This window comes from Bacillus rossius, chromosome 16 (genome assembly GCF_032445375.1).
Source record: "Bacillus rossius redtenbacheri isolate Brsri chromosome 16, Brsri_v3, whole genome shotgun sequence".
Lineage (NCBI taxonomy): Eukaryota > Metazoa > Arthropoda > Insecta > Phasmatodea > Bacillidae > Bacillus > Bacillus rossius.
In genome coordinates this window covers 21,194,876-21,209,567 of record NC_086343.1, presented here as the reverse complement: position 1 = coordinate 21,209,567, position 14,692 = coordinate 21,194,876, and the positions used below count along the sequence as shown (strand labels likewise).

The 14,692-nt window shown below is 42.8% G+C and overlaps 1 protein-coding gene across 1 annotated transcript; it reads left to right on the top strand.

The window, feature by feature from the left end:
* Positions 1-2,901: 2,901 nt before the first annotated feature.
* Positions 2,902-13,803, top strand: LOC134540326 (ammonium transporter-like). The gene is made up of 3 exons (XM_063382987.1): positions 2,902-3,129; positions 7,173-7,754; positions 13,411-13,803. Exons 1-3 carry the CDS (start codon positions 2,902-2,904, stop codon positions 13,801-13,803), a joined length of 1,203 nt encoding a protein of 400 aa, XP_063239057.1.
* The last annotated feature ends 889 nt before the right edge of the window (positions 13,804-14,692 follow it).

Below are 14,692 nucleotides of genomic sequence, written 5' to 3'. Positions count from 1 at the left end.
AAATGAACCCGCGAATTTTTCCTGTCTCTAGTAATAACACACACGTGGAAGAAATAAGTGTGTTTTTGCAGTACTAACCTTTACCGGTTTCTGAAAGTTTTGTGTATATTATAGACTACTAATATATTTCTTACGAATTCATGTTATACTTAAATGAGCAATGTACCTGTAAATTTACGAGAATATTAATAAATTTACGAAGATTTCTGGATAATTGGTAACCAGCTTTCTTCGTAAATTTAAGGTGAAATTAATGTAAGTGTTCACAAAATAATTTCATTACACTTACAAAAGATGTCTTTAAAATAACCAGTTGTCAAAAAAGATATTGTAATAATACAAGAAAAATATTGTAACTTTGTACAACACATGACTATGGTTATTTTTGCATCTATGAAATACTTTTTTGAGATAGTGCTGTGATAATCTTAAAAAAAAATTGGTGCATAATTATATATTTTAATTAATGTTCCATCCAAGCATAATTTTTGAAACCATGGGAAATATAGACGAATATTAAATACTTTGACTTTATTTTGTTTTATTATGCTTAATAATGTGTGCAGTTAATATTGGAAAGCTATTCAGGGAACGTTTTACAAATAATTTTAACTATTGGAGGTACTGGGACAACACATAACATAAAATACTCAGTAGGAATCTGAACCCAGTAGTACTGTGAACACTATTTTTTAGTGATACAGTTTTTTTCATGTAAATGTACTAATGTACAATTATCTGTAAGTTTAAATAAATTCTTGTGTTTCATTTACAAAATATTTTTTAACAGCTGCAATATCTTTCTGACAGTTGGGACAGCAGGGATCCGTCGGTGTCTTTTGCTGAGAAAGCTGTACGTCACAACGGTGAACGCGCAGACTTCTGTTTCAGGTAGGTCTGCAGTCAATTAAATAATACGAATGTATGAAATCACACCACTGTCACCATAACGCCACCCACATAATTGCCTGCAAAATAACAGCGTGATTAGCAAACATAAACTTGTATATTTATAAAATAAAAATCACAATCTCTTGATGTAGAATTAATGGTCAGCATTGTACTCGGGCATAAACAAGCATTCACAGATATTAGTTTCTAAGAATGGAGATAGCCCAATTAACCTCTACACGAGATATTTTTTTCAAGATGGTTGTTGTCTACGATGGAAGTTTAAAATTTTTATTTAATTTAACGCAGAAACACATTTTTTAAATCCAAACATCTGTCAAAAAAATTAATAAATTCCTTATGCAAACATTCTCTTTTACAAAAAAAAGTATAATAGTATATGCAATAAATTATGTTTCCATAAAGGAAAATGCAAAATTAAGACGTAAATAGAGAGCAGGGTGAAAAAAAAATGACTGTGCCGTTTTTGCTAGTGGTCTTACAAAGTAGACACCATTATATTTTTTATTGTTTCTTTCTCTCGCTCTCTCTCTCTCTCTCTCTTTCTTTGGAATAAATCATAAAAAGATTCTTCACGTAACCTTTCTACATGAAACAACGGGGTGGGAACGGGCACCCATAATTCTATGGGACTCAGTTCACTCCCACGTGACTCAGGGACCTCCCCTAGAACACCCGGGGCCGCGGCAGTAGGCCGAACATCACTAGGCTAAAGGCACTAGGCCGACAGGCACCAGGCCACAAGGCACTAGGCCGACAGGCACTTGGCCGAAATTCAGTAGGTAGACAGGCACTAGGCCGAAAGGCACTAAGCCGTCAGGCACTAGGCCAAAAGGCACTAGGCCGACAGGCACTGGACCGAAAGGCACTATGCGGACAGGCACTAGGCCGAAAGGCACTAAGCCAACAGGCACTAGGCCGAAAGGCACTAGGCCAAAAGGCAATAGGCCGACAGGCACTAGGCCGAAAGGCACTAAGCCAACAGGCACTAGGCCGAAAGGCACTAGGCTAAAAGGCACTAGGCCGACAGGCACTAGGCCGAAAGGCACTAGGCCAAAAGGCACTAGGCCAAAAGGCACTAGGCCAAAAGGCACTAGGCCAAAAGGCACTAGGCCGAAAGGCACTAGGCCAAAAGGCACTAGGCCAACAGGCACTAGACCGAAAGGCACTATGCGGACAGGCACTAGGCCGACAGGCACTAGGCCAAAAGGCACTAAGCCGACAGGCACTAGACCGAAAGGCACTATGCGGACAGGCACTAGGCCGAAAGGCACTAAGCCAACAGGCACTAGGCCGAAAGGCACTAGGCTAAAAGGCACTAGGCCGACAGGCACTAGGCCGAAAGGCACTAGGCCACAAGACACTAGGCCAAAAGACACTAGGCCACAAGGCACTAGGCCAAAAGGCACTAGGCCCCAAGACACTAGGCCAAAAGGCACTAGGCCACAAGGCACTAGGCCAAAAGGCACTAGGCCAACAGGCACTATACCGAAATACACTAGGCCAAAAGGCTCTAGGCCAAAAGGCACTAGGTTAAAAGGCACTAGGCCAAAAGGCACTAGGCCACAAGGCACTAGGCCAAAAGGCACTAGGCCACAAGGCACTAGGCCAAAAGGCACTAGGCCACAAGGCACTAGGCCAAAAGGCACTAGGCCAAAAGGCACTAGGCCAACAGGCACTAGACCGAAATACACTAGGCCAAAAGGCACTAGGCCAAAAGGCACTAGGCCCCAAGACACTAGGCCAAAAGGCACTAGGCCACAAGGCACTAGGCCAAAAGGCACTAGGCCAACAGGCACTAGACCGAAATACACTAGGCCAAAAGGCACTAGGCCACAAGGCACTAGGCCAAAAGGCAATAGGCCACAAGGCACTAGGCCAAAAGGCACTAGGCCGATAAGCACTAGGCCGAAATTTCGGTCAAATTACTTTCGGCCTATAGTGACTGCCACCCGAACACCCCGAGCTGAACCCCGCAGGCGGCGGCGGATGCCGGCCGACGACGACGACGCGTGGGCCGGGGAGTCGCTGGCCGCCTTCCTGGAGGTGGTGCTGGTGCTGCTGATGCGCGCGGGCTTCGCCGCCACCCACGCCGCGTCGGCGCCCGCCGTGCCCGCCGACCTGGCGCTGCTGCACCACCTGGTGAACCTGGGCGCCGCCTCCGTGGCGCACTGCCTCGCCGGCCACGCCGCGGCGCACAGCCTCGACCCCCGCAAGGTGCCCGCACAATTACAATTTTGGGAAATCAATCATCTATCTTAGCAATCATAATATACGCAAAAGCACATAAAGCCAAACAGTGGCGGATCCAGGATTCTGGTTTGGGAGGGGCTTGACCCAGCTGAGGCTAGGCTTTATCAAGGCAAACACTGAAACAATAGTGGACCCAGATGCCTTTGGAGGGGGCTTGAGCCTCTTAGCCCCCCCTCTGGATCCGCTACTGAAGCCAAACAACGTCGCCTATTTCAAGGCAGGAAGAACACATACGAAATTGAGCTCGTCAAAACCTCCAACTGCGCATCTTTGCCTGATCGTGAAGTTAAATCTTTCAATATAACTTGTTTTTTTTTCCGGATCCTTCGCCTTCAGATAACAATTTTGGCTCTTTGTTGACTTGGCTGCTGCTATGCGCGATGCAATGGCTAAGCAAGGACTAGATCCTAAAAAAAAAAAATCGAACCTATCGTTCCTTTACCTTCCTCCCGCGAGTCTGGTCTCCTGCGCACAAGAAACCTTCTACCACACGGGACCAGGCACATTATTGTCTTCTGTGCACAAGAACATACACTAACGACAAGATATAGAGACATATTATTGTCTTCTACCACACGGTACCAGGCATATTATTGTATTCTGTGCACAAGAACATACACTAACGACAATATAGAGACATATTATTGTCTTCTACCACACGGGACCAGGCATATTATGGTCTTATGTGCACAAGAACATACACTAACAACAAGATAGAGACATATTATTGTCTTCTACCACATGGGACCAGGCATATTATTGTCTTCTGTGCACAAGAACATACACTAACGACAATATAGAGACATATTATTGTCTTCTACCACACGGGACGAGGCATTTTATTGTCTTCTGTGCACAAGAACATACGCTAACGACAAGATAGAGACACATTATTGTCTTCTACCACATGGGACCAGGCTTATTATTGTCTTTTGTGCACAAGAACATACACTAACGACAATATAGAGACTTATTATTGTCTTCTACCACACGGGACCAGACATTTTATTGTCTTCTGTGCACAAGAACATACGCTAACGACAAGATAGAGACATATTATTGTCTTCTACCACATGGGACCAGGCTTATTATTGTCTTTTGTGCACAAGAACATACACTAACGACAAGATATAGACATTTTATAGTCTTCTACCACGCGGGACCAGGCATATTATTGTCTTCTGTGCACAAGAACATACACTAACGACAATATAGAGACTTATTATTGTCTTCTACCACACGGGACCAGGCATATTATTGTTTTCTGTGCACAAGAACATACACTAACGACAAGATATAGACATATTATTGTCTTCTACCACACGGGACCAGACATTTTATTGTCTTCTGTGCACAAGAACATACGCTAACGACAAGATAGAGACATATTATTGTCTTCTACCACATGGGACCAGGCTTATTATTGTCTTTTGTGCACAAGAACATACACTAACGACAAGATATAGACTTTTTATAGTCTTCTACCACGCGGGACCAGGCATATTATTGTCTTCTGTGCACAAGAACATACACTAACGACAATATAGAGACTTATTATTGTCTTCTACCACACGGGACCAGGCATATTATTGTTTTCTGTGCACAAGAACATACACTAACGACAAGATATAGACATATTATTGTCTTCTGCGCACGGCACCAGACATTTTCGGGTACCCTACGCACAAGAACAATCAGTAACAAGATGGAGACATATTCTTGTCTCCTTCACACGGCACCAAACATATTCTGATCTCCTACGCACAAGAACATACACTAACAACAAAGAAGAGAATTATTATTGTCTTTTGCGTACGGCACCATATGGATTCTTGTCTCTTGCGCACAAGAACATAATCTTGGAGCTCCCCTTTCCCTAAGGGGGTAGTTTCCTAAATTATTTTGCTTCTATATTTTTTATAGGTCATTTATATTTAATCAGTTATATAACTAGTTTATAATTTATATTTTTTCTTATAAACTCTTTATATGTAGAATGTTTCGTAAAACTGTTTATTTTTAGGATATATTTCATAAAATACAATTTCGATTTCCCAAAACCATGAAAATATCAAGTTTCGAAGTTTTAAGAAAATCTAAATTGTTATTGATATAGAGTTTATATCCCGAAAAAAAATTATAAAATAAGGCACACAAAAATGTTTGATTCAAAACTTTTTTACCATTTTTTTTCCACTTTACACAACCAGGGAACGGCAAAGGAAAAATGGAAGAGAATAAACCAACTCAAAACATTCCAACTTCACTCAGGGTTTAAAAGCTTCGTAACCGTGTCTTATATTGGAGAATAATTAGAGGATTTTAACTACTTGGACCCTTAGAAATGTATTAGATTTAAAATTTGATTAAATAGATCCTTATTATTTGCACGAAATCATAACTTTAAGGTAGTTTAAAATTTAAGAATATTTTTTGAAAAAGTGAAATAATCATATTTTCTGAGATATTGTTTTTAATTAGTACTTACATAGGTACATATATAATCATTCAAAATTTTGGTCCAATGAGCAACAAATTATTTTATGTAGTTACATAAATCTACAAAAGATATAACATTTTCAAAAGTAATATTGATTCCTGAGCAATCCAACGTACTTCATCTGAGTGAAATTTTCAAATAAAATAATTTAATGACCCACTCAATTCACAGTTTACTGTTTTAAGTTTACAATTAAGTCTATAAACAATTTAGTGAAAGGTTCCTATCTTCACATTCGTTGAAATCACCAGGTCAATGCATATAGTTGTCGATGCTAAACACCCCTACTTCGTAATATTAGCAAGCGAAACCTGAAAAAAACTGAAGGGGTGCCAGTTCCCGCCATGGTGGTATATATATATATATATATATATATACATATATATATATATATATATATATGATATCTCCCATAGCATTAATACATTGTTGCAGTCCAATATTTACTAACACCCGAGTTGTAGAGAGGAGAGGAGGAGGGATATTTGGTTATACCTATCGCATGGCCTACTAAAACTAAACCAGTCCCTGATGGTCGACATCAGCACGTGTCCAAAGCTAGGTCGAATGCTGCCGAGCTGAAACATTGAAACGTTTGAGCTGTACTTCAGATGAAGACTACATACTTGTAAGGGGGTGGGATTGCAGGCCTAACTGACCGGGGGTACTCAATAAGAGGGGGCGGGGTAATGAGGAGGTTATATTTACACTCTCCTCCCCGAAGTCCTAAAATTTATATAATTTCCACCAAAAATGGAAATAATTTGAAAGCAAATAACGTGCAAAGTGAATCTATCAGCCCCCCCCCCCTCCTCCTCTCCATCAACCAAATAAGATTCTGCATACGCTGATACCCCTTAAGAAGAATCAGGCCCCGCCATCTTGTATTTTCCTCATTGTTGGTTATACATATAATTTTTAACTATTTATCCCAATTTTTTTAACATGTCGAGGCATAAATCATATCTCACAGACATTCTATACTTTGTTGTAAGGGCGCAGCGAGGAAATAACTGATAATTTTACATGGGCGAATACATGGGCGTCGCAACCGGGGGGGACGGGGGGGACAAGTCACCTCCAATAATAAAAGTCTTAATTTCGTCCCCTCCAATAATATATTTAGTTTCGTAGTTTCGTACTTTCTCCTGATGAAATTAATTATTTTGTGTGGATATAGCACCAGCCGATATGTTAACTGTGTTTTTACAAATTTGTTCTCTGAAAATATTTTTTATAAAAAATAAATTATATATTGCAACCAACTATAATTAGAAAATTTAGGAAAGAAAAATGCCTTTTTGCACCTTCAAACCCCAAATTTTCCCGGGGAAGGACGCCCGGACCCCCCGCTCTTTTTCCAGGGGATAGATATTCCTCAACAACTAAATCAATTGAAGTCCCTCCCAAAAATATATATCCTTGCGACGCCCATGGCGAATGTAACTAAAGCCAAGTACTGTGCGGGGAATGATGGCGAGTGAGACAGGCGTGACGGGGGCGGCAGGTGGGCGGCATGTGGCTGCCGGCGACGGCGCGCGAGTGGCAGGCGGCGGCGCACGGCTGGAGCGCGGCGGCCGCCTCCACGGCCGTGCTGGGCGCGGCGGCGGCAGGGCGCATGCACCTGGCGGGGCACGCGGCGGCGGCGGCGCTGCACGCCGGCCTCGTGCTGCCCCTGCTGGCGCGCTGGCGCGGCTCGGGCTGGGCGCGCCAGGACGCCGGCGGCGGCGTGGCGGTACACGCGGCTGGGGGCGCCGCGGCGCTGGCGGCCTCCCTGCTCCTGGGCCGCCGCCTCGTGTTCCCGCGCGAGCTGGAGCCGTCGTGGCGCGTGCAGGCGCCCGCCGCCGCCGCGCTGGGCCACGCGCTGGTGGCGGCGGGCGCCGCGGCGCTCTGCCTGCCGGCCCCGCGCGCGGCGGCGGCGGCGCTCAACTCGGCGCTGGCGGCGCTGGGTGCGGTGCTGGCCGCCGTGCTCTTGGCGGTGCTGGTCCACGACGAGTGGCAGCCGTACTGGACCGTGCTGGGCGTGCTGCAGGCGGCGGTGGCGGGCGTCGTCACCGTCTCCTCCGGCGCCAACATTTTCACGCCCGGGGTGCCTACACGCCAACTATCCATTCTTGTACCTTTGAATATATATACTGTATTGAAGTCGCCAGCCCAGGTTAAAATTTCTAATACGGTTTGAGGTAGTTGGTTAATTCACCGCCGCAATCGCCACCATCTCTAGGGCATCGACTTGTGGTGGTCCCTAGCGGAGAAGTGTCGAACTCTTCAAACACCCCTTCCCCCTCCCGCTGAACGACCTTGAGCTGCAGTGAATGATGGATGGGGGGTGCGGTGAATGACAGCGGGCGACAGTGCTGCGCTCTAACGTGTAAATACAACCTAAGACGATACAGGTCGTTGCGGCAGCGCCCTGCAGCGGTGAAGTTCCCAAGCTGCTCATCATACGCTCCTGAAAAACGTAGAGTAAATCCTATCCACTCGCGACTTCTATACAGTATATATATATATATATATACTCAAAGCTTGTACTTTGAACATCACTGCACAACAATAAGCTTGATACATAAGGGCTGTATCCGAATACCTAGGGATGCGTCCTTTAAGTTCACGTCCCTACATCCCTAAACAAATGCCCCCATGTTTAAAGGATGCAATATAAAGGATGTAATACATCCTAATTGTTTTACAACTAGCACTACTTACCTGTTGGTTTGTCATTATACTAATGTGGATTGGCATTTTATATTCATGACATCTAAGGTGGGCCAGTAAAACGTAAATGAACATTCAAAATTGTAAACAATATGGGACTGATTTCAATTATCGTTGGGAATTGAAATTTGGAAGAAAATTTGAATCGGGAATTGTTGTTCCTACAAATGAAATTAATTTACTGTTTATGTGAATTATGTAAACATATACTTATGGTATAAGTATTTATAAATACCATAGTTACATTTAACGTGTTTATCTTCTAGTTCAAAATCCATTGATTGATTAACTATCTTGTATCACACGTTCGCTCTTTAAGGGTTATGTTCACAATAACAAAGCTAAGGGATGTATGGACGTATCAGTGGATGCGAGAGTCGCATCCCTAAAAATCTCGAATTAGTGGACGCATGAGAGGATACATCGACATCCCTTGTGAGAATTCGGATACAACTCAAAGATGGCCACGTCCATTACGATGCACTATCTATGGATCCCTTAGCTAAGGGATCCATTAAGGTGGGTTTACGATTGAAAATTAAGAATTAAGACTTAAGACTTAGTCGTGTACTTACCATATGACTCTATGTAAACTAGTGGAATGGTTTATGATTGTCGTGTGTGAATTTTGACGGGTCGTGTGCGAACCATATGATGACTTAAGACTTAACAGAAATGGTTATATTTTATATTTTTCGTTAAGACTTAAGGGAAGCGACCAATCACAACAAACCGGAACCTTTTAACCGGAAGTTTATCTTATTATTGGACCGAGCGAGGCAGTATTTTGGGTTAGAATTCGTATATTTGTCATTTATAATCATCATCCATTTCGAAAAATAGATATCCCATTTGTCAATAACCTATTTCAAACCTGCTTTGTCCGTTTTGAACAATGGCCGACCATGTGTTTTGTGCTGTTATTGGTTAGAATTAATGACTTCTATGTCAATCATAAACTGGAAAATGTAGTTTTGACTTTATCGTGTGCTCGATGTTAAGTTATAATTCTTAAGGAAATCAATCGTAAACCCAGCTTTAGGCCACTATTCGGATACAGCTAAGGAAAAAAGTGAGCCTTTCAGTAATGTGTAACATCTAACCTATCGTATCACAAACCATGCATTAAAACAACACGTATAAAATTATTGAATTTATACTGGGTATAATACAGCATTATTTCACATTAATTACAACAATAATTTGTCAACACAACAATTTATATTTCAATTAGTTTTGTGGCACTCCTGCGCGCTGTTGGGCCAGCGTGGTTTACTGCGCACGCGCCATCTGTCAGCGCTTGCTTTAGGCTTGTGTGGTCTGCCTACGCGCAGCTGGGATCGCGAGTGAGGTCTCCCGAGCGTGGTCGGGCGTGTTCGGATCGCTCCGGTGAGGCTCGGGTTTGGCGGTGTTTTTCGTGTGCTGTTAGTAGGTTGGTAGTAGAGGTGTAAAAGTAACGAAAAAATGTGTACCCGTATGTATTCGTTACTATAACAATTAGTACTCGTTACTTTCGTATCGTTACTCGTTACTTCTGATACCGCATGACATGGCACATGCTATGTTATGTAACGGCATCGAATCGAGTCGTATTTCGTACGTGTACAGTATGACGTCGCGTAAATAAAAATAAATCGAATATAAACAATTAAAAATATTTGATAATTAACAGCTTTTGTTAACCAAGAAACAATTAACTCTCATTAAAGCGGCTTTATTATAATATATATTTTAAGATAAGAACATAAAACGTGAAAATACGCGATTATAAAAAACAAAAACATACATATTTATAATTTGTAAAAAATACTTTCTTACGTTGTTTCTGTTCGAATCTAAAACTTTGTCTACACACACAATACCTTTAATAAACAGTAAAAAACTTGGACGACGAATTTCCAAATTATACTTTTATTAATAAACAAACATCTTTCTTTGTAACGAATACGCGCGCGCATGCGTGAAACATACGAAAGATGCGAGTAACGAAATGCATTCGTGTGTAACGTTTCGTTACTCGTTACTAGATGCCGCACCCGTTATTCAGTAACGAATACATACGGTTTGCTACAGCTCTAGTTGGTAGTGCTGCTCGAGTGAGAACAACAGACGCAGTTTGAATCTTGTTGTGGTGAGATAATTAGGTGCTCTCGGTTTGCGTTTTCCACTTGGTTACTCCTCAGTTCTCTTCCGGTCCACACGTGAAGTTTGTATAGTACTCTTTACTTATTTGTTAGAAAAAAATAATTCATATTTAATTAATGAATTTCCTTGGAACCCCCGTCCATGGTGACCGGTTCTATATACCAATGATCCCGCTCCATGGCCTATTCTACATTTGGTCGACGGGTCTCGATCACCAAGATAGGTACGTCATTAATTCCTGCCAGGCATCGCTTCACTCTTCCGGCGAAATAGCGTGCTTCAACCATTGCTCGTTGTTCTGTCATGACCCCTTCAATGGGAGTGAAAGTGCTTGTTTGAAGACCCGGTTGAGTTAGCTCATCATTACGCAGTTCACTACAGCGTCGTCGACCTTGTGTGCATCTAGTGCTGGTTGTGGGCGGAGTCCAATAACCATTCAACAATTAAAATAAAAGTTTTGGTGAGAGTCGTAGATGAACTGTGAGCATGAAATTACGAAATAAATTGCTTTAAAAGTTTCAATTTTAAAAAGTCGTTGCTCGTAAATGTAGCGCGAGGAATCTGCGCAGTAACGAAGCAAGGCATTTTTGTAGTGCAGCGAAATACTACAATATATTGTGGGTGGCTACGAATCGTCGTTTGGTTATCTGCGAGTGATATCGGCGAAATTACTCTGGTCGAAATAGTTTTATGTTATCTTGGAGAAATTCGATAACATTCCTTCACTGCTCCCCATTTCGAATTAGGTCATTGTTGACGAAGAAATTAGTTTTTCATTCTGCGCCTGGTATTGTTTGGGCATGGTTTTCAGTTGCTGTTGGCTGTAGGTATCGAGTTTTTTTTTTTTTTTTTTTCAACTGGCGAGTTATGTTTTACGAGTTTTACCATTTGAGTTATTCTGCGAGGAGTAGTGAGTGGGTAATGGTAACCACATTTATTCAGTTAAAGATAAATGTATTTCTATGAGCATTTCATTTACTCGGCAAGTACCTATAAATTAACGACTGCTAGTTAATAAATTTAATTGACGAACTTGGTGTTGCTTGTGGTGCTATGTGTCATCCATTTGCTACATGTTGTGGTTGGTATTATAATATTTTCCCTGAATTCGATGCTGGTAAAATCCTTTTGAGAGTTTAATTTCTGCACCAGAAATATCAAGGGGTGATTGCGGCGAGTGAAAGCGACACAGAAATACAATTTATACCTGGTTAGAATTTACTGATTTAAGTGAACTTATTCATAATTACACTTGTAACTTGACAAGTGGTATACAAGATGAGTGTTTCATTGATCTTCGGATTATAAATTAGGAGAAGCAAACAAACTTTTGCGTTTGGGTTGAAGCTGTAGGCTACATGTTGGGGATATGTAGGTACACCAGATGGTGCTTCCTGTCAGCCCTGCTGTGTAGTAAGCAAGGGTGGTAGGCCCTAACAGTTTGTTTAACTTATTTTAAAATTTGTTGCGTGCAATGAACGTACAATTTGATCACATTTTTAGGGAAGATGAGTGTCGTGGGTGTGACGACGTAATCCTGCGCCCCTACTACAAATGTTCTGCGTACGCTTGTAGTATGAGAACTAACATTATACCTGTTTCTTAGCCTATCTCTTTTGAACTGTCTTAAGATTTATAGTTCTCATTTATCAAGAGTTTATATTGCTATGACAAGCTCGAAAGCACGAATGTCTAGAAGTTACTTTTCTAAATTTTCTCCAACATCTTCTTTGCAAAGTTAAAAAAAAATGTACAAGTTAAGAACACTTAGTGACGGTGTGAAACATCAGCTACTATCTCGAAATTTAACGTCTACAATGATTGACCTTTTCCAACCCGGTAACAGCAGCTACACATGTCTTATGGGTGGAAACAGAGAAAAAGTGACATTATTATTTATTTGCTTGCTGTACTTCATTGACAACCCTGAAGTAACCATAAATCTATATCTTTGGTCAAGGCCTATGTTTTTATTATCAGAAACCTAAGATTAACTTAATCAGACGCCCATGTTATGCTTCTATATATTTTTTTGATCTTTTTGCTGTTTTAATTTGAAACTTTATTCACATTTTTTTTTCCTTCAGAAGGTTGGTCGTAACTGAAATGATAGATTGGTTAGGATATGTCTTCGACATCTAAAATACGTAGTATGACCGCGAACTTCAAAATTTTTGCGCTATTCACTGTTTTTAACCTGTAATTTTGCAGGGTTGAGTTTCCGGACATTTGAGATTCGACGTAATGATTTGTTATTCTCTTCCACCCATTAAATTTACGCCCAGAAGTTTCCGACGTTCTGTATATCACATTTTGAACTTTTGAGAAAGGAATCGTCAATGACGTACATCTAAGGAAGCAATCCGGCTTGGAGTGGTTTCGGAAAACCGAAAGAAAGAGGGCATTGAAGCCCAATCTGAGATTGGAGCCCAATTCTCTGGAAGGCGAGTCTACCTTCTCGAGGGTTATAAATTAATTTTTTTTTATAATTGTAACCACTGTTTCAGATGGAAATATATTAGGACAAATAGTTGAATTAAGTATTACTGTAACTCCTGCCACAGTGGCGGATCCAGGATTTTGGTTTGGGGGTGGGGGGGGGGGGGGGCTTGACCCAACTGAGGCTAGGCTTTATCAAGGCAAACACTAAAACAATAGTAAACCCAGATGCTTTTGGAGGGGGCTTGAGCCCCTTAGCCCCCCCTCTGGATCCGCTACTGTCCTGCCATATAATATTATTTCTTTAATTGCAACATCTTTTTTAATAGAAGAAATTAATAACCCAATATTAATTTGTAAAGAAATTGTAAGTCAGTGTTATACTGAACCCATGAATGTTCGGATGCCAAGGACCACGCGACACGAGCACACTCGGCGCTGCGCAGGTGGCGCTCCTAGTGGGCGCGCTGGGCGGCGCGGCGGGGGCGGAGACCTCGCGGCTGCTGTTCCGCATAGTGGTGGAGGACCCGGCTGGCGCGCTGTCCTCGCACCTGGCGTGCGGCGCGCTGTCCGGCCTGCTGCCGCCCCTGCTGGGCTCCGGCGGGGGCCGCCTGCCGGGCCAGGCGCTGGGCGTGGCCGCAGCCCTGGGCGTCTCCTCCGCGGCGCCCGCCCTCCTGCTGGCGGCGCTGCGGGCCGCCGGCTTCCTGCGCACCGCCGAGGAGCAGAGGCAGCACCGCCGCGCCGCCCAGCCGCGCGGCAGGGACACCGCCTTCTTCCGGCGGCTGTACCCGCGCGGCGAGCGCGTCGCGCCCGGGGTCGACTACGACGACTTCTTCTAGCGGACACCGCCTCCCGGCTCCCCCCGACGAGTACCGCTCCACGGTCGATGCCTGCAACACCTTTCCTGCCCCCTGTGTCTCGTCCTCACGTTCCCTCGAGTTACCAACACGCGCTGCACGTGTTCGCGAAGGAAATGTCGCAGTCTCCGAAGCAAGTTTCGAGAAGACCCGAAAAACTTTTTTTATGAACCATTTACCGGCAAACCATGTCGTTATATATTATTTGCTGTAGTTACGACACTTTTTTTATATATTTTTTTTAATAAAGCATCTTAAAAATTTCACCTAGTGAATTGTCATCGCATCTTCGAAACCAAAAAGTCGTGATAGCGTGCCGCCTCTCGACTGTGAATATTTTTTCCGCAAGATAGCATAAGGACATCCTGCACCCCAGAATAAAGAATGCCGTATCTGTGTGCCAGCGGTCAGGGGCAGACCCGGAAAGTAGTCTTCTGGGTGAGGCACCGGTAGTCCAGAACTAGTTAATTATCTGTTTATTACTTCAGAAGTCATATTATCCAGTGCATATTTTACCCTTCTTGGGGAGGGGGAAAACGTGTCCCCCCCCCCCCCCCTATTTTACTAAATTTGCCTATGCTAGTAGTGGGTAGATGTAAGTTGAAAGCCTTCAAATTTGTAGTACTTTTTGCTATGCTCAAAAAAAGCTAGTATATTTCTTCTGATTTTATTCAAAACATTATTGGTCGTACATAAATAAATTTTACAGATTTGCACATTCTGTTTGGGCCATCAATGTTCAGCAAGAGGCCTTTGAAAATTTAACTCCAGGACTGGCCACGTCTGCATGATTACATGGTAAGAGCATGAAGCCGTTTCTTCAGCTAAATGCTGTTCCATATTGGTTAGGGATCCAAAACATTGGCTTAAG

Excerpts from the sequence above, each read along its gene's own strand:
- LOC134540326 (XM_063382987.1), top strand. The coding sequence starts at position 2,902 with ATGCCGGCCGACGACGACGACGCGTGGGCCGGGGAGTCGCTGGCCGCC. Across the intron at positions 3,130-7,172 it reads ACAGCCTCGACCCCCGCAAG|GTGGGCGGCATGTGGCTGCC; the intron begins GTGCCCGCACAA and ends CGGGGGCGGCAG. Across the intron at positions 7,755-13,410 it reads CCAACATTTTCACGCCCGGG|GTGGCGCTCCTAGTGGGCGC; the intron begins GTGCCTACACGC and ends GGCGCTGCGCAG.